Source organism: Crassostrea angulata, chromosome 3, assembly GCF_025612915.1.
Source record: "Crassostrea angulata isolate pt1a10 chromosome 3, ASM2561291v2, whole genome shotgun sequence".
NCBI classification, from domain to species: domain Eukaryota; kingdom Metazoa; phylum Mollusca; class Bivalvia; order Ostreida; family Ostreidae; genus Magallana; species Magallana angulata.
The window spans coordinates 21,567,420-21,594,310 of record NC_069113.1 but is presented as its reverse complement, the minus strand read 5'-3'; the positions used below and the strand labels follow the sequence as shown (position 1 = coordinate 21,594,310).

The 26,891-nt window shown below is 33.1% G+C and overlaps 2 protein-coding genes across 3 annotated transcripts; both read right to left on the bottom strand.

Annotated features, from left to right (window-relative positions):
* Positions 1-264: 264 nt before the first annotated feature.
* On the bottom strand, positions 265-24,071 carry LOC128175195 (uncharacterized). Of its 2 annotated transcripts, none has more exons than XM_052840640.1 (6): positions 23,917-24,071; positions 15,596-16,991; positions 13,637-14,136; positions 4,709-4,874; positions 4,154-4,322; positions 265-3,740 (listed from the first exon to the last, which is right to left on the bottom strand). In XM_052840640.1, exons 1-6 carry the CDS (start codon positions 23,980-23,982, stop codon positions 3,560-3,562), a joined length of 2,478 nt encoding a protein of 825 aa, XP_052696600.1. In that variant the 5' UTR covers positions 23,983-24,071; the 3' UTR covers positions 265-3,559. The 2 variants fall into 2 exon arrangements, with proteins under 2 accessions (XP_052696600.1, XP_052696601.1); XM_052840641.1 differs by lacking the exon at positions 23,917-24,071 and adding an exon at positions 17,080-17,193.
* An 813-nt stretch (positions 24,072-24,884) lies between these two features.
* On the bottom strand, positions 24,885-26,875 carry LOC128178563 (uncharacterized). The gene is made up of 2 exons (XM_052845799.1): positions 26,560-26,875; positions 24,885-25,193 (listed from the first exon to the last, which is right to left on the bottom strand). Exons 1-2 carry the CDS (start codon positions 26,863-26,865, stop codon positions 25,041-25,043), a joined length of 459 nt encoding a protein of 152 aa, XP_052701759.1. The 5' UTR covers positions 26,866-26,875; the 3' UTR covers positions 24,885-25,040.
* Positions 26,876-26,891: the final 16 nt, after the last annotated feature.

Below are 26,891 nucleotides of genomic sequence, written 5' to 3'. Positions count from 1 at the left end.
ATCTGAAACTAGTGCATATTTTAAAACACTTTAGGAAGGCATGCATGTACATGCACCAGATTTACAGTGTTCATTGTGAAGGAAATCAGCTTGAACTTGGCATATGAAATACAGTGTAGTTAAATTCTTACGTTTGATCAGGTACAGTACATTTTCTTCCACACAAAATTCTATTTTTGTTAATAGACTTTTATGCACAAAAAAAAATGTACTTGACCGAATGTATAGTTCATAGGTATGTAGGTGGTCAAACCTAATGAGAAAACAAAAGTAGAAAAAGACGATTTTCTTTCACTTATTTATTGTTTAAAGAATTTTCCCAACAAGGACATGATTAAATTCTACTTCAGCACTTTATTGTACAGTATCGCAATTATACATTTATGTGATCTCATCATCTAAAACCTAGGACCTGTCTCTCATACGCTAATTGACTCTTGTACTTTATCCTCAAAAATGTTCAGAATTTCGTTTTCCCATTTGTGCATATAATTTATGAAAATTAACATGCTAGACTAGCAATGGGTGTACAGTGATAATCCCAGCTTAAAAATACACGTACTTCACTGTACCTGTCATCTTTCACTTTCAAAGTCCCTGATCAGAGAATTGATTCTTCACAGAAAAAATGTACAGACAGATATGGATTTGCTGGCTATGAGAATATTATTACAAGTAATTGATGTGCAGAATTTTCAATGTCATGTAGTAAAAGGATTCCTCTTAGTAATTACCGGTAGTTCATATACGTACCTAATCTTACAAGAATGAAAACAATTGATTGTTGATCACTCTGGTATAATATCAATGTGTTAATTCCTTTGAAATAGCATTGGATAATTATATGATCATTATAATCCATAGGTGACGATGTCACCTTTATATCCATGATTTTGTGTGTAAAAATTGATTACCGTAAGAAATAAAAATTTCGTATTTCTTTTCACATTTTAATAAAGCATCAAATACTCACAAAAAAATTGTGAGTCTCAAACTAATAATAATGTACTTTGTATTAAAAATTAAAAGTTTTATAAAAGACAAGAACATGGGTTTTGTAGCAAAAGCTACAAATGTTAGCTATTTACTGTCATCACTAAAAATCAAAAAACCGTAGAGTTCATTGCAAACAAATGGTTTTGTTTCCTTGTGTAATTTTGGGAATCAAGTACACATGATTTTCAAAAAAGCCTCCACAAAATACATTACAATTCTACATGACTTTCATCTTAACAAATATCAACAACAGTTTTATATTGCACATAAATTTTTCTTTAACCCACATTACAATATTTACATGCAAAAAAACCCTAATGAACAAGGAATGAATTTGGATGAATTAGTATTACATGTATGCTACCAAACCCAGTCAGCAAATTTTTCAACCAAAACTTGCATGTGCACGAACTAGATTCAAGTACAAATGAACCTCTTAATAAACTACACATTCTATCAGAGTAAATTGTGATTTTACATTGTAAATCATTTTTATAATGGAATGGACAAATTGAAGTCTTCATCATTCCACCCCTCAACAATCACACAGCTTTGAAAGACAAACAACTCTTCATTGTTGAACAAATAACAACAGAACCATACAAGAACAGCAACGTCTCCATCTCTCTCTCTCTCTCATGGGACATTTATATCACATAAAAGATCTAATTCTCCTCATAACAAAAAAACAATTTTGACAAGGGAGTAACATTGACTGCACACTGCATACACAAACATTTTAGCAGCTCTATAACACAAAACAAAGACTAGATAAAGTAGGAATGCAAGTAACTATCGCCCAAGCTACTAGTAAGGCACAAAACACATTAACATGTATTTCTTTTTTTACAAACTGCCTATAAAGCTTATAAAATTTTTTTAACATTTTGACTTTGTTAAAATAGATTTTTTAGTCATATTTAATGACTTCCAAGAACAGAATTAACAGCTTAAGAGCTCTAACAAGAGGAATGGTGACCTTAAAATCAAATGTAAATAAGTTTAAAAAAAATAATTTAAAGATGAAACAAACATGTAAAAAGTAAGTCCAAAACTTTCAATGTATCTTTGAAAATAGTTTCTATGACATTAATTTATGCCTACCATAAATGCAGTTTGTAAAAGGGTTCACAGTATCTTGAAACATGTTGCACATATTTTTTTATTTTCAAATATTACTGAAAGATTACATTAATTAAGGATATACAATAATATAAAATTGTTTTTTCTTTCCTTTAAAAAATATTTACTTTGATTTAAAATAACTCCTCCACTAAATGTAATATAAAAGAATATGCATCATAATTAAAATACATTCTAAACTGCAATTTGTTTGATTAATTTAGAAAAGAAGCCACCAAATCTATCATGTTGCATCCAGTAATACCAGACATACCACACGTATTTGCAAACCCAACACATGTTAAAAGTTGGCAACAGATGCTTCCAGAGCAGTATGCACATACAGGACAGAAATATAACTTAAAGGAAACTGAAAAGAAGTTTAAATGCATAGAGCCCCTCTTATGGTACATGTATTTGATAATTATTTATATATATTCTATATACATGTACCTAGTAAATATATATGTATGAAAAAAAGTTTTTATGCAGATGTGGCAATGACTACTGACCTGGAATTCTATTAATCTAAACAATTATCAAAACCTTTCAAATGAAAATCTCCATAAACACCCAGCTAAGTTTGAAAAAACCAGAACAAGAATTGATATGATCTTTTAAACTCTAAATTCTTGCTTTTCAGCTTCCTACTGTATTTTAATTTTACTTTAACACAAAAAATCTAGAACATAGCTATAATCTGTTTTCAAAGGACGGATAGACAGATATAGACAGAGACAAATAGGTAAATGCTTCTGGAAGTTTAACAACAAAGGCAAAAGGGGAATTCTCACTCTCATATACACAATCATGCAAATGTACCATAACGCCGCCATTTACCAATAAAACAATGAGTAAGGATCGAGTTTACATTACATATTCAATATATTCTTATAGATATATAAAAAGATTACATGGACTAGATCAATTATACTGAGTAACTCTTCGATTGATAAAAGCAAGATATAACATGGGCCCTTTGCAAATAATCAAAACAAAAATTCAACAAACATAATGCATGCTCAGTTTCTGTAATACACACTTATCACAGGCATTATGAATCAATATTTAAAAAATCAGTAAGACTTTCAAAAACATTTTCTTCATAAATTAAAAAAATGAATTGATTTGATACATTTTGTTTTTTGTGATCTTTTTTTCTTTAGCAAAGTCAAAATAAAAATTAATACAAATTTTCTCATAATCTATCCATGTTCTCATACATTACCATACTTTATCAAATTGCTTACAGAAAAAAAAACCCAATGAAAATGTATATATACAATGTACCAGTAGATAGACATTTTTTTTTTTAGACAGGAATTTCAAGACACCATCAAATTGTTTGAAAACTTATCATGATAAATGCACCATCAATGTATCATGGAATTTTGACTTAAAAAACCCCAAGAGCATGCTCAAAATAACTTTTCAGCCAATGCTAGGATGGATTTTTCAGTATGCGCTTCAACTTAAAGTCATACACTTGACGACACAGGAACACAACACTGGTGTCAGCATCATCGGCGGGTAGTCGACTAGATCGCAGGTACTCCACAGCTGGCACCACCTTAGATCGAGGAAGTTGATCAGCCTCTTTGCGTAGTCGTTCAGCTCGAAACCTACAGAATAACAATAACTGGTAAATCAAAAATTGAAACTTTATCTCAAATCTACAAAATTCTAAATGATGCAAATATAACTCTATAAATAATAAAGTAGTTACTGCTACATTGTATTTATCATCATTTGATGATGACAATTTAAACAACTATTCTCCAGAGACATAAATACAACTGTTGTTATATTAGAATCATTAATAGTTTCTCCTCAGACAGAAGATGCATTTATGAGGGACACTAAACATAGCAGAAGGCTGACTTCAAAGCCACTGTGCACATTGTACAGAGCTTCACATACACCCCCACACACAACTGCTAGCTGACACATCACACCATTGTTTTCCTCGCTTCCCTCTCGTCCTGATTTTTTTATCAGATGATTACTACATTAAATGTGGCTCTCCTGTTCTCACCTGCAGTATTCATTGTAGGTCAAAACGTAACCCTTGTCATCTATACAAGCCACACTGTTCTCGTCTCGATGTTTCGAGGCGAACAATTCACATGCGGCATGCTGGCTCTTCCTGCCTCCTTCCGTGTGTTCTGGATGATAGTACCACAATAAACTCATCATCATATCACCTGCAAAACATCAAATGTCTCTTACTTTTCACAGAATGTATCAAAATTAGACACTGCATTAAAGCTGTCACTTATGGCAATTTATGACAAATATCTTATATATGAACTGATAAATTTAATGTATCTGCAACATTTCTCAAAATTTAGGAGTTAAACATTTTTAGATGGCAAACACATAGCAGGGTGTGTTATTAAATATCATTACCATTGATAGAACTTTCAGTTTCCGAGAAGCAAACATGTATTTCGACTACATGAGAATTAGTAAAAACTTGTATACCTTATTATGGATAAATTAAATAACACTCTTGATATACATGTAGTTATATAACCACCGCTATTCCTGTTACTCAGATCAATTAAGTCACTACAAATTAGTTTCTCACCATCTTGGGGATGCTTCCAGAACTGGGTGACTTTGGCCACAAAAGGTATGTCCGTTTTCTTTGGACCTGACCTTAGTATTACACAATCCCTGACCTGAATGATGTCTCCATCATCCGAGTGTTTTATTGCTTGGAAACATTGAGCTTCAAAGGAAATCCCCAGAGACTGCAAATAAGAAGAAAAAAATCGTTAGTTATGCATCAAAGAGAACAAATAGTGTTTTCTTCCTTTAAAAAAAAATATGGTATATATTTTTCATGATTAAGTGTGAACACTGTAAATGAAAAATAAAAGATGAGGCTCAAAGAGATGCCATCTTATAACGCATAGTGATGTATCTTAGACCCATTCTGGACAGAAATGTCATAACCAATGGCTGGGTGCTATGTTGCTGAATTTTAATCACATAACTATCACTGAGCCATTGAATTTATAGAAATGGTCCTATTTCTAATACATAACAGGTAGTTTCTAACCCCCCACCCCACTGGTTTTGTCCCTAAACTCTCAATGCCCCAGACAAAAATAACATTCAATCAACAACAACAACAAAACAGGTAGAGAAATGATTAGCATGACAAATACATGTATGCTGTTTTTCTCAATTTTACCAATAGTTGCTAGTTTTCAAAAGACCCCCCCCCCCCCCCAATCAAGGCCTTGGTAATCTATGAAACAAAAAAGTTCAGGCTGTAATTTACAGTCATAAGCCCCACGTACATGATTGTATAATCTACCAATTTCTTACCCTAGGGTAGCAGATCTTGTCATACACATTCAGTGACTCTGTCTTTACAATTACCGTAGTTCTTGAATCATCATATTAATTTAGATACATATGTATATTGCATACATGTGCTAAAATATTCCAAAGATGAATCACTAACAAGATATGCTAACAAACCCATCAATTAAGTTACTGTGAGCCAAATTTTGTATTATATATGTCATTTTCTATTTGCAAATAGATGGTTAATCAAGAACTAGTTCACAACAATTAATTACCAAGAGCAAGTATAGTCCTTTTATTTTATTTTTAGAAAAGAACATTGGTTTGGGATAATAAATTTCTGTGAGCAGATCTTGCCTTGTGAATAACTACTGCAAAGGAATAATAAGTTATTTGAAGTACTTATACAAGTATATTCCGCTCATTTTCGGTAACATTTTTTCCTGTCTCTGTGAATTAATTATAAGTGCTAAAAAGTTCATGAACAATAATCTATTTTCAACACAGTTACAACGGTGATATGGCAGCAAAATCAGTCAGATTCTTTTTCTTGATCTTTTAAATTAATATATATACTGTAGTTTCATAAATTATACATACATGTACATGTAATTGTTGGCATCAATTTTGGAAAAAAAACTAGTGGGTATTGTTTTTTTATACAAAAAAACACATGTCTCCCCTTCTCCCAAAGGATTGTAATATGGGGCAAATTTAATAAGTGAAAAAGAATGAAGTCAGCTATATGTTAGATATCATCCATATATGATACAGTTTAGAAAATGAATTAACTTGAGACACAAGATTGGTCAAGGTCAAAAATTATGGAGGCGTGCACTCCTTCTCAATACCATCTACCTATGTTCCAAGTTTGAAGCCTTAATGTCAAAAGCTATCCAAGTTACCACCCAGACAAAATTTAATTTTTTTTTATAATTTGACCTTGAGTAAAACAAGGTCAAGGTCAAATATTAATCAATAGTACACCTCAGTGTATTATAATTAATCTTTGTGTAAAGTTTGAAGTCCTTCTGTCAAAGAATATTTAGGAGGTGAACAATGAAGTTTTTTCTAATTTGACCTTGAAATATAATTTTTAGGTCAAGGTCAAAAATTTTGGTAAGGTTGAACTGGACTATATACCATCTATGTATGATACAAGTTAAAAGATTGTATGATTAAGGAGTCTTGTGTTATGGTCCGGACTATATATTTTATAAAACGCTTGACCTTGAAGAAGATAATAAGTCAAGGTCAAAAATTTTGATGGCGTGCACTTCTTCTTAATACCATCTACCTATGTTCCAAGTTTGAAGTCTTAATGTCAAAAGGTATCTAAGGTACCACCCAGACAAAATTTAATTATTTTTTCTCAAGTTGACCTTGAGTAAAACAAGGTCAAGGTCAAATATTTATCAATAGTACACCTCAGTGTATTATAATTGTTCTTTGTGTAAAGTTTGAAGTCCTTCTGTCAAAGAATATTTAGGAGGTGAACAATGAAGTTTTTTCTGATTTGACCTTGAAATAAAATTTTAAGGTCAAGGTCAAAAATTTTGGTAAGGTTCAACTGGACTATATGCCATTTATCTATGATACAAGTTAAAAGTTTGTATGTTTAAGGAATCTTGTGTTATAGTCCAAACTCTATTTTTTATAAAACGCTTGACCTTGAAAAAGAAAATAGGTCAAGGTCAAAAATTTTGGTGGCGTGCACTCCTTCTCAATACCATCTACCTATGTTCTAAGTTTGAAGTCTTAATGTCAAAGGGTATTTAAGTTACGGCTTGGACAAATTTGGATGAAGAAGAATAAGAAGAATAAGAAGAATAAGAAGAAGAAGAACTAGAGCAAAGCTCGTTGCAAAGCAACGAGTGGGTTTTCCGTTAATGTCGGAAGTAAAGCTGGGAGTTCCTGTAAGAAGCAGAGCTCATAAAATAATTAAATAGTAACTAAAATATAAAAGATGAAAAAATCAAATTATTCCTGGTACGACTTAACAAAAGACGAATGATTTTAAGTACGACTTAACAAACACCTTTCCGATTTCAAGAACGACTTAACAAAAACAATCAAAATGTGTTGAAGTACGACTTAACAATTATTTTTGGTACGAGTTGATTTCACTTTAAACATTACGCTTTTTTTAAACCAAGGACGCGGAATCAAAATTTCCGGAAAAATCAATTTTTGAACCCCGATATCTCTGTAATGCATCGTCCGATTTTAAAACGGGTTTCGGTTATAAATTAAGCTTAATAAAAGCTTCTTTGCTGCTTTATGATTAATATCAAATTATTGGTCCGAAAAGAGTTATTATGAAAAGACTTAGTAGCCCTTCTGGCCCCTAATTTGAGGGGTCAGCCCCTTTTTCTTGATATCAAATAAAAGGTCTCGCTAATATAAACATATTTTGTTCTACAAGTGTTCATGAATTGTAAACCGTTCTCGAGATATCTGTACAAATGTGTTTTAGGGGCCGACCCTTTAACCCCTTACCGGGGCCACTAACAACAACATTTTTTGTATCATATTGTTAAGAACATTATTTTGAAGAACTTTTGTTCTACATTGCTTTTAAAAATATTTCTCCTTTTTCAGATATTAATGATCAGAGTTTTGAGTTCTGGCCCCTTGAAACCCCTAATTACGTAATATATGACTTAGGTATGGTACTGTATATATGAACAGCTGTACAATGAACATTTTTGCTTCTATAATTAATAACACAATATTGTTCAGTAAAGAGTTATTATAAGAAGACATTAGAGCCCTCTTGACCCCTAATTTGAGGGGCCAGCCCCTTTTTCTTGACATCAAATAAAAGGTCTTGTAAATATAAACATATTTTGTTTAACAAGTGTTCACAAAATGTTTACCGTTCTTGAGATATCTGTTCAAATGTGTTTTAGGGGCCGACCCTTTAACTCCTAAATGGGGTCATCAACAAAAAAATTTAAGGTAGCATATTGTACAAAACATTATTTTGAACAACTTTTATTCTACATTGCTTTAAAAAATATTTCTCCTTTTTCAGATATTAATGATCAAAATTTTGAACTTCTGGCCCCTTGAAACCCCTAATTACGTAATATATGACTTAAGTATGGTACTGTATAGATAAACAGCTGTACAATGAACATTTTTGCTTCTATAGTTGATAACAAATTATTGTTCACTAAAAAGTTATCGCAAATAGACTTTAGAGCCCTCTTGGCCCCTAATTTGAGGGGACAGCCCTTTTTTCTTGATATCAAATAAAAGCCCGTGCAAATTGAAACAGCTTTTGCATTACATGTTTTAACAAAATATTTATACGTCAAAAGATATTACGGAAAATGTGCGAAAATTTTGTGAAAAAATTTGGTGCTAATTTTCAGGTTCAGGCGAGCTTCTAGGCCTTGTGCATTTTTCGCAATTGGAAGCATGGAGGGAAATCTACAGACATTCATCTACAATCCCTGCAAATTTCAAGCTTTTATCATGATTAGTTTCAGAGGAGATGCGTGGACAAAATGACCCTTAAAAATTTACAAAATCGTCCATATCTGAAACCGGAAGTGACCTAATCATTTGAAATTTTAATGATCAGTAGCAACATTGATGCTTTATAACTCCTAAAAATTTGGTGTAAATCGGTTGAATAGTTTCTGAGAAATAACGCTCCAAAAAAGTCAGAAAAAGAAAAAAAAGTATAACTAGAGCAAAGCTCGTTGCAAAGCAACGAGTAGGGTCTTCCGTTAATGTCGGTAGTAAAGCTGGAAGTTCCTGTAAGAAGCAGAGCTCTTAAACCAATAACAAGAGTGTCTTAAATATAAAAGATGAAAAAAAAACGAATTATTCCTGGTACGACTTAACAAAATACGAATGATTTTTAGTACGACTTAACAATCACCTTTCCGATTTCAAGAACGACTTAACAAAAAAAATCCGAATGTGTTGAAGTACGACTTAACAATTATTTTTGGTACGAGTTAATTTTACTTTAAACATAACGCTATTTTTTAAACCAAGGACGCGGAATCAAAATTTCCGGAAAAAAATAATTTTTAAACCCCGATATCTCTGTAATGCATCGTCCGATTTTAAAACAGGTTTCGGTTTTAAATTAAGCTTAATAAAAGCTTCTTTGCTGCTTGATGATTATTATCAAATTATTGGTCAGAAAAGAGTTATTATGAAAAGACTTAGTAGCCCTTCTGGCCCCTAATTTGAGGGGTCAGCCCCTTTTTCTTGATATCAAATAAAAGGTCTCGCTAATATAAACATATTTTGTTCTACAAGTGTTCATGAATTGTAAACCGTTCTCGAGATATCTGTACAAATGCATTTTAGGGGCCGACCCTTTAACCCCTTACCGGGGCCACTTACAACAAATTTTTGGTATCATATTGTTAAGAACATTATTTTGAAGAACTTTTGTTCTACATTGCTTTTAAAAATAGTTCTCCTTTTTCAGATATTAATGATCAGAGTTTTGAGTTCTGGCCCCTTGAAACCCCTAATGACGTAATATATGACTTAGGTATGGTAATGTATAGATTAAAAGCTGTACAGTGAACATTTTTGCTTCTATAATTAATAACAAAATATTGTTCAGTAATGAGTTATTGTAAGAAGACATTAGAGCCCTCTTGACCCCTAATTTGAGGAGCCAGCCCCTTTTTCTTGACATCAAATGAAAGGTCTTGTAAATATAAACATATTTTGTTTTACAAGTGTTCACAAAATGTTTACCGTTCTTGAGATATCTGTAGAAATGTGTTTTAGGGGCCGACCCTTTAACTCCTAAATGGGTTCATAAACAAAAACATTTAAGGTAGCATATTGTACAAAACATTATTTTGAATAACTTTTGTTCTACATTGCTTTTCAAAATATTTCTCCTTTTTCAGATATTAACGATCAAAGTTTTGAACTTCTGGCCCCTTGAAACCCCTTATTACGTAATATATGACTTAAGTATGGCACTGTATAGATAAACAGCTGTACAATGAACATTTTTGCTTCTATAATTGATAACAAATTATTGTTCACTAAAAAGTTATTGCAAATAGACTTTAGAGCCCTCTTGGCCCCTAATTTGAGGGGCCAGCCCCTTTTTCTTGATATCAAATGAAAGCCCGTGCAAATTGAAACAGCTTTTACATTACATGCTTTAACAAAATATTTATACGTCAAAAGATATTACGGAAAATGTGCGAAAATTTTGTGAAAAAATATGGTGCTAATTTTCAGGTTCAGGCGAGCTTCTATGCCTTGCGCATTTTTCGCAATTGGAAGCATGGAGGGAAATCTACAGACATTCATCTACAATCCCTGCAAATTTCAAGCTTTTATCATGATTAGTTTCAGAGGAGATGCGTGGACAAAATGACCCTTAAAAATTTACAATATCGTCCATATCTGAAACCGGAAGTGTCGTAATCATTTGAAATTTTAATAATCAGTAGCAACATTGATGCTTTATAACTCCTAAAAATTTGGTGTAAATCGGTTGAATAGTTTCTGAGAAATAACGCTCCAAAAAAGTCAGAAAAAGAAAAAAAAGTATAATAACTAGAGCAAAGCTCGTTGCAAAGCAACGAGTGGGTCTTCCGTTAATGTCGAGAGAAAAGCTAGAAGTACCTGTAAGAAGCAGAGTTCTTAAGCCAAGAACAAGTGTAACTAAAACAAAAAGAAAAAAATTCGAATAATTCTTGGTACGACTTAACAAAATCCGAATAATTCTTGGTACGACTTAACAAAATCCGAATAATTTTAAGTACGACTTAAGAAAAACCTTTCCGATTTCAAGAATGTGTTCATGTACGACTTGACACGATTATTTTTGGTATGAATGATTTTTAAACAAAGAACGCAGAATCATAATTTCCGGAAAAATCAAATTTTAAACCCCAATTTCTCTGTAATGCATGGTCCGTTTTTAAAACGAATTTCAGCGTTAGATTAACCTTTAAAAGTTCTTTGTTTTCGCTAAATGAAAAATATCAAATTATCGCTTATAAAAAAGTTATCATAAAAAGACTTACTAGCCCTTTTAGCCCCTAATTAGAGGGGCCAGCACTTATTTCTTTATATTAAATAAAAGGTCTCGCAAATGTAAACATACTTTGTTCACATGTATTCACGAATTATTAAACATTTTCGAGATATCTGAACAGCTGTGTTTTAGGGGCCGACCCTTTAATTCCTTATCGGGGCCACCAGCAAAACATTTTAATTGCCATATTGTTAAGAACATTATTCTTAACATTTTGTGTTCTACATTGCTTTTCAAAATATTTCTCCTTTTTCAGATATTAATGATCAAAGTTTTGAACTTCTGGCCCCTTGAAACCCCTAATTACTTAACATATGACTTAGCTATGGTACTGTAAAGATAAACAGCTGTACAGTGAACATTTGTGCTTCTATAATTGATAACAAATTTTTGTTCAGTAAAGAGTTATTGTAAGAAGATTTTAGAGCCCTCATGGCCCCTAATTTGAAGGGCCAGCCCCTTTTTCTTGATATCAAATTAAAGGTCTTGCAAATATAAACATATTTAGTTCACCAAGTGTTCACAAAGTGTTAACTGTTCTCGAGATATCTGTATAAATGTGTTTTAGGGGCCGACCCTTAGAAACCTTAGTGGGGCCATCATCAACAAATTTAAAGTGGCATATTCTACAGAACATTATTTTGAGCAACTTTTGTTCTACATTGCTTTTCAAAATGTTTCTCCTTTTTCCGAAATAAATGATCAAAGTTTTGAACTTCTGGCCCCTTGAAACCCCTAATTACGTAATATATGACTAAGCTATGGTACTGTATAGATAAACAGTTGTACAATAAACATTTTTGCTTCTATGATTGATAACAAATTATTGTTCAGTAAACGGTTATTGTAAGAAGACTTTAGAGCCCTCTAGGCCCCTCATTTGAGGGGCCAGCCCCTTTTTCTTTATATCAAATTAAAGGTCTTGCAAAAATAAACATCTTTTGCATAACATTATTTCACAAAATATGTATACATCAAAAGATATTTCAGAAAATGTTAAAAAATTTCGTGGAAAATTTTGTGCTTATTTTCAGGTTCAGGCGAGCATCAAAGCCTCGCACAATTTCCATAAGTGAAGGCAATGGGGTACATCTACATACATTTATCTACAATACTTGAAAATTTCAAGCTTCTATCTTGATTAGTTTCGGAGGAGATGCGTGGACAAAATGACCCTTAAAAATTTACAAAACCGTCAATTTCTGAAACCGGAAGTGACGATATATGTTTAAATTTTAATAACCTCGAATATTTACGATACCAAATAAGTTCTGAAAATTTCGTGGAAATCGGTTAAATACTTTTTGAGATATAAGCCACAAAAAAAGTCAGAGGAAGAATAATAATAATGAAAAAGAATCCGAAGAAAAACAATAGGGTCTTCCGTTGGAAACGGAAGACCCTAATAAAGAAAAAGAAACCGTAGAATAACAAAAGGGTTTTCCGTTGAAAACGGAAAACCCTAATAAGAAAGTCGACAAAAACAATATGTCTCCCCTTTGAAAGGGGAGACATAATTCAATGAGATTTTAAGACTTTTCTTACTTTGTTGAGCATTTAAATTCATAGATCACATAAATATAATTAAATGAAAATCTTTGTTTCGGAATTAATATTGAGGAAACTACAGTATTCCAGTTTAAGAATTAAAATGTGATACTTTTCCCGAGCAAAATGCACATCATAATACCTACTGACTTTTTACAAATGGAGATTGCACAAAAGTAATACACTTCTCTAGCACTCCCCCTTCCATTTTATTATGATATTCTTGTAAGATGAAATACTTTTCTATCTATTTGTTGCACATAATTCATTTACGGTACTTTTCATATAGCAGAATTAACATTGCAAATTTTAAACTCAATGGTGAATTTAACCTATTCTTTGAGATCACTATCTGAGTAACAGTAATCCAAAACTCTAAAATGACATGTTTACACTTTAATCAGGCCAGGATCATGATCTTAAACAGAAAACACTAAATTATTTTTGGAAAATGACAATCATCTGCTGCAGCATTTCAATCTAAAGGAAATATGGAAGGACTTGGTTTTTAAAGATTAAGTGATTGCAAATACATGCTTAAACATAGAACCACTTTGTGCTCTAATGTACCTCAATTACATAATTTTCAAGTGCCTCTTCACTTACATAGCTGTATATCTTCTTGTTCTCCATAGGCCCATGTAGATTCCATCCATGAACAAAAATTGTTCTGGGAATTTTCGTTTCCTTTTTAGATGAAGTGCTTTTCTTTCTCTCCTTAGTGGCTGTAGGAGACTTGACTTTTGACTCGGTAGAAGATCTTTTTTGTACTTCACTCTTAGATGATTTTTTCTTGGGTTTAGCGACATCTTTTCCACTTGCTGATTTTGATTTGATTTTAGTGACTTGGGAATCCAAACTCTTTTTTCTGATTTTTTCTGCTTTGTTTGTTTTTATGATTTCAGACTGTGGCACAACAGGAAACTCCTCAACCCCGACATCGATAATCTCATCGACAACCTTGGCATCAGGGTCCTCAACATGTTTGTCTTCAATGTGCTGAATACTTATTGGCGGATGTGATAAGATGCAGTGATCTCTGGCAGGCAGTGGCTGATGGGAAATGTTTGTATTGGGCTGGGAGTAGTACAAACACTGTGGACAGGCTGAAAAACCAAAGACACAACACCCTTTTGTCAGAAAATGATTTATCAATCATGATTTGTAAAGGAGTAAATGAATTAGAAGCTTTCTGGGTACACAATCTAGCCTGATTTATTGAATTATTCTATGCTTTAATTGGGCAGTCTCGGGTTCAGTGACAGACATGCACTTGATCCGATCTAATGAGCCCAAATGAATATAAAATCAATACCAATGTGAAATGAGACCATAAATGCTTGGACAGGAATATCAATTGAGATATCACAATATTGTTTTATATCATATTTACTCATTAAGGCTACCAGTTATTCATTTTTTTCTCTTTTGATATAGACTCTTGTAGACTGTAAGGCTTAAACCACTTTATGAAAGCTTAAATATTTGATAACCTTGATATAATATCTCTCAAACACCTTGTAATTTGTTGGTCCAGGCATAAAATCACAGTTGAAAATTAATATGAAATCAATGTAATTGAAAGACAAGTGAAAAGCTGTCAATGTGACAGCAAACTGGATTTTCTTTTATGTGAACTGTTTCCATAATCCATGTCAACCCATATCCAGTGAAATTGTGTACCCTATATGCAATATTTTGCCAAAAAATGACTAAGTTCAAAAGCTGGTACTTTTTTCATAAATTATTAGAAATCAAAATCCTAGCAATATGCACACCTCTGATATATGTACAATTGATCTGCAAAAGAACAACTTCCTATCTTGAAAACTGTAGGAGGAGTTATCCGTACAATGAGGGTACCCTATATGCAATATTTTGCCAAAAAATGACCAAGTGCAAAAGCTGGTATATTTTTCATAAATTATCGGAAATCAAAATCCTAGCAATATGCACACCTCTGATATATGTACAATTGATCTGCAAAAGAACAACTTCCTATCTTGAAAACTGTAGGAGGAGTTATCCGTACAATGAGGGTACCCTTTTGGCAGCCGCCCGCCCGCCATTTTCACCATTTTAATAGCCAGATTTTCCCTTCGGAAAACCCGGTTAAAAATAAAGGAAAACTATTACTCATTTCCTAATTTAAGGAAGCATGCAATAAAATATACATGAAAAAATAATGCATGGATTAATTCATATATATCTTTAAATCATTTTTTAATAGAATTCACATTCTGCTGAGTATACGCTATATATATGGAACATAAAGAAATATTAATAGTAAATTTTCTTAGCAAAATATCAGTATGCTGTAAAGCAGTGGTGTATATCTATACAAATTTTCAGATATGATTACAAATTCTTGAAAAATTTCCACTTTAGCTATGTCAAAAAAACTTCCATGCAGCACATACCATTAAATATTTACCAAAATCTTTATTCCCATTACAGTAAATGAAATCAAGGAGGAAAAAAACATGCAATCACATCTTTATCAGGACTAATTCATGAAATATAATTTTTTCATTGAATGACAAGTAAATGAATTTCAAGACTTACTACAATGGGGTAGAGTGGATGTTCCTGGATAAGGCAGTGGATAGGATCCCCCATAAGCTGGTGGGTAAGGCATCACAGCGGACAGGTTCATAGAACTCAGACTCCCCATCCCACTGAGAGCGTACGTTTGACAGCTGGGCATCAGTCCAGCCGCCTGAGCACACTGGGGACATCGATGTGACGATATGGCAGGGTGCTGCACCATAGAGTTCACGTAAGTAGCACTGTCTATGTGCTGCAGATGAGACAGTGAATATCCGGAGGTGGTCATGTCCATGTTGATGCACGGTTTCACATCCTCCGCCGAGTCGGAGTTGCTGTTTGATCTAGGTATGCTGTCACTGTGGGGCATATCTTTGCTGTTCCAGTAGATAGAACTCTGGTGCTGGCAGGACAAGGGCTGGTAACAAGTGGCACACGTAGATCCTGAACAACAGCGCTTCCTCTTGGGAATCACAATTTCATCAGTTCTTGCCGATTTTTTTGTGTCCGTTCTCTTTTTTCTAGGCTTGCTAGGATCTAGAGAATTTTTCTCACTTTCATTTTTAGTTTTCATAGTTTTCTTGGCCTTTTCAAGTTTCTTTTTAGCTTTCAATTTGAGCATTTTCTTATTTAACAGTGAAGATTTTGCTTTCAGAAGTTTCTTGCTGTCTTTTTCCTTCTCACTTTTAAGTGATTTTAAACTTGTCAAATTCTTATTCTTCTGCAATTTCTTTGCAATTTTCCTCTCAACATTCTTTGCTTTTTTGACAACTTTAGGTAAACTTGGACTTTCTTTTTCCTCAACAGGTAGATCAGTTTGGGAAGACCTTCGTTTTTTGGGAGATTTAGGAGCTGGTGGTTCTTTCTCAAATAAAATATTCACCATGGCCATTGCATTTAAGCTGGCCTCTCTTCTTACTCTACGACCCGGCATTGGAGTAGGTTCAGAGTTCTTTCGTTTTCTATGTTTTGGAGAGGTTTTACCTGCTTTTTGGGGGCTGATCTCCTTTTTGGGAGACTTTCTTTCATTTTTCTCCACACTTTCTTGCCTTCTCACTTTCTCCTTTTTAGTCTTTTTACCAGAAGACTCCTTGTCACTCTCAGTCTTTACATTTTTATCTGCTTTTTTGGGCGATTTGGAGGCTGATGCCTTGAACCTGTCTGATGAATTGCCAGGTTTTACATAATCAAACAGTTGATCAGTAGAATTCAGAGCATTAGTGGAGTCATTGATCTTCTCTGGAGACCTGCTGCCAGTCACACTATGATATACAGAGTCAGAACTCAAAGAATGGAGAAACGCAGATTCCTTGTAAGTGATTACGTTTTCTGTTGACAGTCTAGAGCCAATGTTATGAAGTCTTTTGTATTCTTCAACTGAGAGACCAGACGGTTTGTCTTTTTCCTTTTCCTCCTACAAAAGACAAATTACATTAAATATAACATTATTACCTTTCGCTTCTTTGAAGATTTTAAGTGCTTAATTAAAATCAGTGAATTACCATGTACTCATGATTTTCTGCACTCCACTGCATTTTATTAACAACTTGTTTAAAAATATTTAAAAGAAAAGGGTAATTCGACATTGAGATGAATAAGAAAGCACAAATCAGAGCTCCAATGAAGAATAGTTTCATTCTTAGTCATAATCCTGACAGGAAATCAAATAATATTGAGAAAAAAAGGGACAGATACAATCATATACTAGTAGGTGAAAACCTATGACAGGTAATAAGTTAAAATTTTGCATTTTGATAAAGCACAAAATTCAAAATTAACCATTTCATATACTGAGGTTGAGTACTGTATTATAAAGAGTTTTAAAATAATTTGTGTAACCCAGCGATACTCAATACATGTAGGATCCTCATTTTGTTCCTAAACTGTCACATTACTAGACACGTCTTACACATCCTTGTTCTGTATGTACTTTAACATATACAGTAAATATCCTCTCACTTCACAAATCTCACAGGAGTGCACATTTAGCGTATAAACCGCCAATAAAAATCTTAGAGGTTTCAATCACAAATTGTGTTGCAGTTTAAAATAAAAGGTGAGCATGACAATCGGGGTTAGGCAGTGAAAACAGCTGTTCAGTCTTTGTTTATCTCTCTAAATTATGCAACTACATTCGTATTAAACAAAGCTGCAATTCATTACTTGTAGAATGAATGTAGGTATAGATATAAAACTGTATATCCCACAACATATATATTTTTTCCTGAATCCTATTGGTGCATACAAGTCTAAATAACTTTTCAAAAACAAAGCACTTGAAATGAACTAATTCTGTAACACAAAACTAAAATAAAGCAAAAACACTCAATGCATGGTTGTTATGGATCAATTAATACAAAGTTACTTTGCAATGAATTTTACATGAATACGCCAACTGTTAATTTAATAATAATATTCACGTAACTCATCTTGAGCAATATGATATTAGCAAAAACACTCACTGGTATTAAAGATTCATAAAAATAAAAAGTTTCAAAGGATTGGCATCTCCCATGTCTGTGTTAAAAACACATTAAAAACAACTACCGTACACACAAACATGCAATCATCAAGGAATATGTGCATGTTTCTATGTCCAAATATTTTTTATCAATTCAATTAAATAGACCTCTGATATCTTAGAACTACACTTAATTGCTACAAAATCTCTTTGAACATTGAAATAACAACACTGATTCACCCAAATCTGTGAATTTCACATAAAAATCTAATTTTTTTTTATATGTGTACCACCCTATTGGCCTAATGATAGAACTTGTTGAAAAGATCAAAATAATTCAATACCTGGGGATAAAAAACCAGCTACCGCTTATTTCATATGATTTTGCGAGAGATGTTATGTATGATTTCTGACCTTGAGAATGACCATGCATGTTCTATTTCATAATTAAAATTGAACCTCATCATTTATTTAAAGGCAACAGCTTGTAAAATCATCACAGATTTCAAATTACATCGAGAGTAAATATTACAGAGAGTACGCTATATAGAAACATTACCCATAATCTGAGAACACCAAATTTTTAAAGGACACCAGGTATGTGACTTAGGGTAAACACAATGACTTGTTTAAAGCCTTGACAATAAATCAAGTTTCATTTTCCTTGTTAACAGTACCTCTCTGTGTTGAATTACGGCTAAATCTTCACAATACCTGACAAAATTTTTTAAAAAATATATATATTTTTTTGAAAATAAAATACCTAACAATCCAATGAAGAGAGTGAAAATAAAGCACCTGTTGTGTTAAAGCACCACTTCCTAGTAAATCACTCAGTCCATCAAACAGAGCACTGATTAAACTTCTTCCTGTTTTGCCAACTCCTGGATGAGGTCACAATAGTAAGAGAAGGAAGAACTGAATGTGAGCAGTGTTCTTTACTTGAGAGAACTGTGGGACGTGATAACTGATGAAGCTTATGGCTCTGTTGGTAATGAAAGCCTAGAACCAATAGGATTGGTAGCCCAGCTCTCATTGAATAAAATCAATATCTGTCATCCGCCTCAGCAGCAGTTTCGTGGCTAAGACAATACTGTATATATTCATTGCTGCATTATCTAATACATTGTACACACATGCTGCATGTAGGTGGAAGTCATTCAAGCATTTTATTGGCAAGAAACAAGATGTATGGTATTTATTAGACTGTGCATGTACTTTATTTGGATTCTAAGGTATTTTTTCGACAGTGAAAGTATTTGAAAAAAATCAAAGTTTATAAAAGGACCAAAAGATTTTAGAAGTAAAATGATAAAAAGATGTTTCTTCCTGAACAAATGTCAGTCATGATATTTTGACTGTCAAATTGTCACTTTAAAATGTGTGCATCTTAATTCTATTAACTCATACTGACCTTGAGAAAATGCATAAACAGGTCTCTTCAGCCTTGCATGATATGCACCAACCAATTCTTTATTTACTTCTCAAGATCTCGATATGTATTAAATCAATTAATAGCTGTTTATCAGTTAAAAATTTAATCCATTTCTGAAAAAATAAATACCTTTCCATATTTCTTTACCAAAAAGAAAAAAATTACTTTTTTTCCCTTTCATTAAAAAATTTAAAGGGCAAAAAAACCAAAACACAACAGATAAAGCAAAAATTGTTGCATAATTCTGCTAAATAAATTGCTCCAAAGAGCTGAGAAATATCAAAGGATAAAATTAATCCAAATTCCTTTAACAAATAACTACAGAACTTGCTATGAATTACATGTACAATCAATAAGACCAGAGGTGTCCCTTTGAGGCATAAGGGTTACACAGTTCAACATTGTGCCAGTATCAATGAGCTTGAACAGAAATATCTATGCAGGTTTGATTAAAATGATGTTTATATTTCACTCTAAAATCTCTTGGTTGTTATAAATGTGTTTTGGCAACTCTTCTGTGATTTGACACTTTATCATGTCAATCATTTTAGAATCTACAATTTTTTCTACATCTAAAATCTTGTAGAAGGGAAATCTCAACCAAAAAAGTCTTCAGCTGAAACCAAGTTCCTGAAATAAGGACCTAGAGCTCCATTACATTAATTCAATGGTGAAAAAAACATGACATTAAAGAAAATATAAACATATTGAGTACAAAACCGCCACCAAAATTTCCAAATCACTCAACTCAGACCTCAACTTAAATCCTCAAAAGAGAAATGCATAAATATGAGGTCAATACTCAGACTTGAGACATGACTTTAGGAAAGTTGGTGATGCTGGAGCCAGGTATACAAAACAGCATTTGTGAACTAAACCACTTCTGTTAATTAAAACTATCATAAGAAATAAGCAAGCATATTAAGACTGTGGAATCATTTCATATATATTTCAACTCTTAAATGTAACGGTAACAACAGCAGGAGGTGAAGCCCTTCTTCATAATGCATGGTAATAATTACATGACTCACTGTCACAAAATATTAATACATGTACTTTTGTGTACTGTAGATATGGTAATTCAGGTTGGGTAACATGCTCTTTAACAATGTTCTCACACAGAGAGAGAGAGAGAGAGAGAGAGAGAGAGAGAGAGAGAGAGAGCGCAAAGTCATGATAAACAGCGGAACAATACATATTTTAAAATAATACATGAATTTTAGAGAATACTTAGGAAGATATAGATCATTTAGGGATTTGGAAAACATAACAAAAGATGAACAAAATAATGCATTATTCAGATACATTCTGAGAAAAAAGAGAAATATCTACAATCATGTCATGTCATAGTTGGTCTTTAACTGATAAATAAATCTACTTCTTCCTACTTGAAACCTTATATAAAACTAATGACTTCCCTTTTTTATGTGGAAAATCCACTTTTCAATTATAGAAGGTAAATCCAATATCATTTTCCTCCTTAAAATTTCTGACACAGTATCAATAATTGCGTGGACCCTGAGGTCCACGCAGAAAATATATAAGCGAGGTTAAACCGGATGCAATGGGGAAAATTCAGCCTGCGCATGAGCTAGCTTGGTTCCTGTGCGTAATGGGTAGCTCAGGGAACCAGGCTAACACGTTTATCTGAATCGGGATCGGAATTCCGTGCCATATGCACATATAAGTTCAAAGGCGCTGTAGTTGTAAAGTTGTCGGTAAACAGAACAGAAACAAAGTATTCCTTTTAAAGAAATGATTGGCATGTGATATGAACTACCAGTAATATGTTTTACGGTGCTACCGTTCTGGCGAGCGCAGCAAGAATTACACATACTGTACCTTGCATCATTGTCAACTTATAGTTTTATTTAGGTATCAACGAACGTCAAAGAATTTTTGAGAGAGCATTGCTCTGCAATAAGTATGCCAAATGTACTAATTTTAATGGTTATGATATATACAGCGCAACCCCCTACCCAGAGAGAGAGAGAGAGAGAGAGAGAGAGAGAGAGAGAGAGAGAGAGCGCGCGAGCGAGCCCGGTACCTGTTTGTAGGTGTGTAATTTCCCACTTTTATTTAATGGTATGACTATATGCAATATCTACATAATTTTTTTACCTGTTTATTTTTTCATTTTATTCCTTTTTATTTAGTTCAAAATGTCCTATTGTTTATTTCCTCCCTACTCATATACTTACCTGCCTACTGCACGGTACATGCATGCACAATTACTTTAAAAATGGATCGACATGACAGTAAAGTATGGCCCTTGCTAGTTTATATATATATAAAATCTCTATATTAAAAAAAGATTAAAAACAAATCATATGTCAATGAGGCAGGTATCGCACAGGCACGTAGCATCGTTTTTGAAAGTGGGGGGGCCAGACCCATCCAAAAAATCTTGACAAGCAAAAAAAAAAAAAAAAAAAAAAAAAAAGGAAAAATTTAAAGTTTCCAAAAATTTTCAAAATCCTAAACCGTGGGGGGGGGGGGGGGGTAGACTCAACTTAACTTCCAAAAAAAATTCTCCCCTATCAAAAAACTTTTCCCATCTAATCATGAAATTCCTAATCCGTGGAAGGGGGGGGGGGGGGAGGAGGAGAGGGGGTATCTTCTACTCATTTCCAAATTTTCATATCAATTTTTTACTAACTTACAACAAAGTGGGGGGGGGGGCCAACTCCATTATAATTCATTTTTTTATATGTTAATTTTAAAAAATTTGTTGCTGCGAGAAAAAGTGGGGGGGTCAGGCCCCCCCTGGCCCCCCCCCCCTGATGCTCCGTGTCTGTCGCAGACTATACTGAAATAGCCAGTACACTCATTACAGATGTTTGATCCACCTCTAAATTTTTCGCGGGAAATATAGCGCGAGTGCACTGTGACGTCATCCATGACTTTGTTCGTCTTTGTTTACGTTTCTCGACTCAATACGAAGGTATGGAAGCATGTAACAAATCTTTTGAGTCTCGCCAAAGCATATGCGGTACTCAAAACGTGTCTTCAAACTTTAAGTCACCGTAAATTACGAGTTAAAAGTCGGCCATTTTTGGCATAGCACCACGGGTGTAAACATTAGAGAGCATTATGGGACGTAGACAAAAAATTTTGTTTGATGAACTGTAGGTTTAGCTCGTTCTTTTTCCCGCGCACACTGGTTCTTAGAGCTCGCTTCGCTAGCCGGCGCTGCGCGCCGGCGAGCTGCGCTCGCTATTATGAAATACGTTAATGTTATGCCGAAACTACAACATGCATCAAATAGCATAATTTGCAATGTTTTGTTGTTTTCCGAATACACATGTAACTTAACGTAGTCGAGGCTAGAGAACTTCCCGATTAATTTTTTTATGCATTTAATTATGTCACTATAAAAGTTTGAATCTCAAGAAAAATGCATCAAAATATGAAATTTTTAATTTACACAAAGCTGTCACTGCATAGTTAACAAAGTAGTGCGAATCGTAATGTGTGCGCAAATAGTAGAATTCACCGAATGCCTGATACTATACATGCAAACTTCATTCATAGATAGATCAAAATTATTTTAGAAGTATGAATCCTTTAAATTCTGAGATAAAAAGTCAGGGCTTTACATACATGTATACGTAATACAATGTTAAAAGCAGAGGGCTAGAGTCGGTGGAATCTCTGATAATCTACAGGCTTTCACGTTTTCGTTTGAAACACATGCAAATGGTCCACGTATTGTAGTCCTTTTTTTAAGGACAGCAACTTGTTAACATTATATAAATAAGAGATATGCTATTGATTGTCCAAGGTAAAAATATATATTTCCCTGAATTTGATCATTAAAATATCAGTCATTCTCTGAAAATCATAAATACTGTTTCAATAAAATCTTTATAGCATTCAATGGCATTCAAAAGAGGTCGAGGTCATTAAAGACCACACTATTATATATAGAGAGGTTTAGTATAAATACGTATCTTAATGACATTTCTGTATGCTTTTGCTAGGCCTATATAAAAATCAACATGTCAATTTGTCATCATAGAAACATGATAAACTGATAGTATAGTCACTAAAAAAGATAAGAACAAGACAAAAATTTGCATATTACAAGTACCTTTAGGTGCAAATGTAGTCATTAGCGACACGCTAAACTGCACGCACGTGCTGTGAATACACACTGACACCAGAAGGGTAACGCTACAGTCTATTTCACGCCGTTTTCAATATCGCAAAAAGTGAATAAATTGTTTCCATTACAAAAGTGTGCTTCTTTAAACTCTGAACGGGGCAATAAACAGGCTATTTACCACTAAAGTATATTGCAACGATAAAACCCCACACAGGATGTAAACAAACCAAGCATCGCTAGTCTATCTGTAACGCCCTTCATTAAAAGCAATTTAAAAAGAATCCAAAATATGTTCAGCTATACCTTGCTTTGTATAAATGTAATTTGTTACTTACCTCTTCTTTGGAATCCTTGATAAGTGCTGTTTTATCATTTCCTTCACTCTCCACGTAAGTCGCCATTGATTTATCTAAGGTTGCACTAATGACCCGTAAAGTGTCTACTCGTCACATTTGCAAGTTCTTTTTATAGAATTAGCCGACTGTGTATTTTTAGATCTTACTAAATATAAAAATAATTATTGTGTATTGCAAAACAAACCATTCATCTAAATAAAATTCATTTTAAAAAGCATTTCTTTTTTAAATAAGATAATTGATAGATTTTTGTATCAGTTTTTAAAAATTGACGCCATATGAATAATATTCAAGGGTCTGAGAATGACCTAAATCATCCCTTGTCATTCATTCATATATTTTTAATTTGAAAATATAGTTAATTAATGTTATTAAAAACATAGTTAAAACAAAAATTATTTTTAATTTGAAAATCCAGCTATATACACTTTCTTTAAAAGCGTAAACTCCTGCAAGTATATATTTATGTAAATTGCACAGAACACTTAACACTTATGACAACTGATGTGACACACACACACACACACACACAAACACACTATTATTGTATCGATGAATCATTTGCATATGGTTACTAATGTGGACCTGGACATTATTTGCTATTATTTCATTTATTATACTCAATCATGATATATTTTTTTTTTTAAATACATATATGCCCCATGAAGGCCCTTGATTTGTGAATAAACATAAATACTTTAAATCACGTAACAATTGTCTAATAATTAAGATCAACAGAAGTTGTGTTGCAGCTTACAAGTACATGCACCATTCGTTCCATCCTGCTACCATGATAAGTTTAAAATACAAGAAGGTCTATATATATAGGTTCGCGTTGCGTATAAAAATTTTAAGGTTTTATTTATATAAAGACTTATACCATGTATAAATATGCCACCGCATGGGGTGTAAATAAAATAATAAATAAAAAAAAATTGAACTCCGCCAAATTTTATAAATCCAGTTGATAAAGTATCAGCAGACTTTATGGTACATTTTGAAATATCGGTTCTAAAATTATATATATATTCATGTAAATATAGGTCTCCGGGGTCGCAGTTCTACTTAGATAATTTTTTCAAGCAAACGCAATATAAAAGTTTTCATTCTTCTTTAAAATCGAGAATATAGTCCCTTTTTCCTCTTATTCTAAGTGCTAGCTGCATATCTTTGGGTAAAATTGTGACTCTTTTCCCATGCAAGGCGCAGAGGTTCGTGTCCGCCAAAACGTTGACAATAAAATCTTCACAAGCCTCCTGAAATATGATATTAAAAAAAATGAATTCTCTATCAAAACTTTTTAGTTTCACCACTAATCTTTAAATTTATGTTCGTTTTAATATTTTCTTGATGTATACTTAATGGACTGCCTTTGGTTAAACAAGGACACTAATTGACTTTCTAAATATTTTCCGTCTCTTGAAAAGATTTTTAAAGCAAAGTTCATCTATAATGAAAACCATTATATTCCAAACTACATTTCAATCTCGCATATTGCAGAAACAAAGAGGTCGTACATGAGAGAGAACTCATATGACAAAATCAAATTATAATCTCAGAAGTTTTAATTTTAATTTTTTCACGTGAATGAATATATAACAGTACATGTACATGCATTTCCGGAACTTTTTAAAAAATCCTCAAAAGAGTTATTGAGTACTTATGATAGATCATAATGCGTACATTTAAGGAATAGGGCTTTATGATAGATTTGATCACGTCCCGACCAAAATTATCACCTCATAATATTCAAAGAATGATTTCTTATTATATACTTATTTATACAATTTTCAGCAGTGATAAGTATGCGAACCCCAATTGCGCCCCCAACCATACGTCATTTGTGTTGGACTGTTACAATGAATGAATAAATGAACTAGAAAATGTAAATATTGTCGTATAAAATACTAAAAAAAAAATACATTGTGTGGATTATTTCGTGATAGGCCGAAGCTATACTAATGGGTTTATGCATTTTTTTTCTGCAATGTACGCTACCTTCATTCCCGAATGAATTATTTAAATTGAATTTTAAATAGTCTTTAGATGAAAACAAGCATATATATTGGTAATTTTGTATGAATGAAATGTTCATGAATAGTCATCTGAATTTTTACAAGCTTAGGCTTTTAGGTCCACTTCGCTAAGCAGGGATTGGAGTGGATCAAACACTACACTTACGTTAGCTCTTTGTAAAGTTGTATCATTGTACACACTACTATAAATGATCATAAAAAGATGTACACATTTATAATTTTACAAAAAACTTAAACACTCACCTAAAAAAAACCCATAAGTTGGTCAAATCCACATACTGTCGCGGATATTTATAACGTTAGGCCTACCTGTAAAGCAAATCAGGAAGGAGTTTTTTCCGCCGGATAAATTTCTCTGATTTAAGTCCATATTCTTTACACTGAGACTCACATTCTACTCTGGGGGTGGGAGGGGGGGGGTAACCAATGTAAACAAAACTATCAAATATGTACATACTGTGAAACGTATATGTTGAATATGTTATACATGTAGGGAGGGGGGGGGGGCGAATCTTAAGAGTTTTTTTTATAATTTGTGCCCAATCCATAATACAATAAAATATGTTGAACAGTTCAGATCAAATACCTGTAAAGCATGTAATGCCGATGTCTGAAATCTTATTCCCTCAAACCGTTCATTCGTGAGAGATTTAACAATCCTCTGAAAAGAAAGTTTTGGGATCAGCAAGTTGGTTGTTCTCTGGTACCTCCTGATTTCCAAGAGAGCACTTGAGCTCGGTCTCCAATTCCGTGGTTCTTTTATCCCTCCAGTTAGCTTAGACTGCAGTTGAAGCTTATGTAAGGCTTTAAAAGTTTTAGAAATATTAACAATTGTATCTCCTTTAGGTGCAAGGTGATTAGGTTTTCTTTGAACTTGCTTCATACGTGCCATTTGGAGAACACATTTATCGTCTGCAA

Excerpts from the sequence above, each read along its gene's own strand:
- LOC128175195 (XM_052840641.1), bottom strand. The coding sequence starts at position 17,163 with ATGTCGAATTACCCTTTTCTTTTAAATATTTTTAAACAAGTTGTTAAT. Across the intron at positions 14,137-15,595 it reads ATCCACTCTACCCCATTGTA|CCTGTCCACAGTGTTTGTAC; the intron begins GTAAGTCTTGAA and ends TTGGTTTTTCAG. Across the intron at positions 4,323-4,708 it reads CTGGAAGCATCCCCAAGATG|GTGATATGATGATGAGTTTA; the intron begins GTGAGAAACTAA and ends GATGTTTTGCAG.
- LOC128178563 (XM_052845799.1), bottom strand. The coding sequence starts at position 26,865 with ATGGCACGTATGAAGCAAGTTCAAAGAAAACCTAATCACCTTGCACCT. Across the intron at positions 25,194-26,559 it reads CGGCATTACATGCTTTACAG|GAGGCTTGTGAAGATTTTAT; the intron begins GTATTTGATCTG and ends ATCATATTTCAG.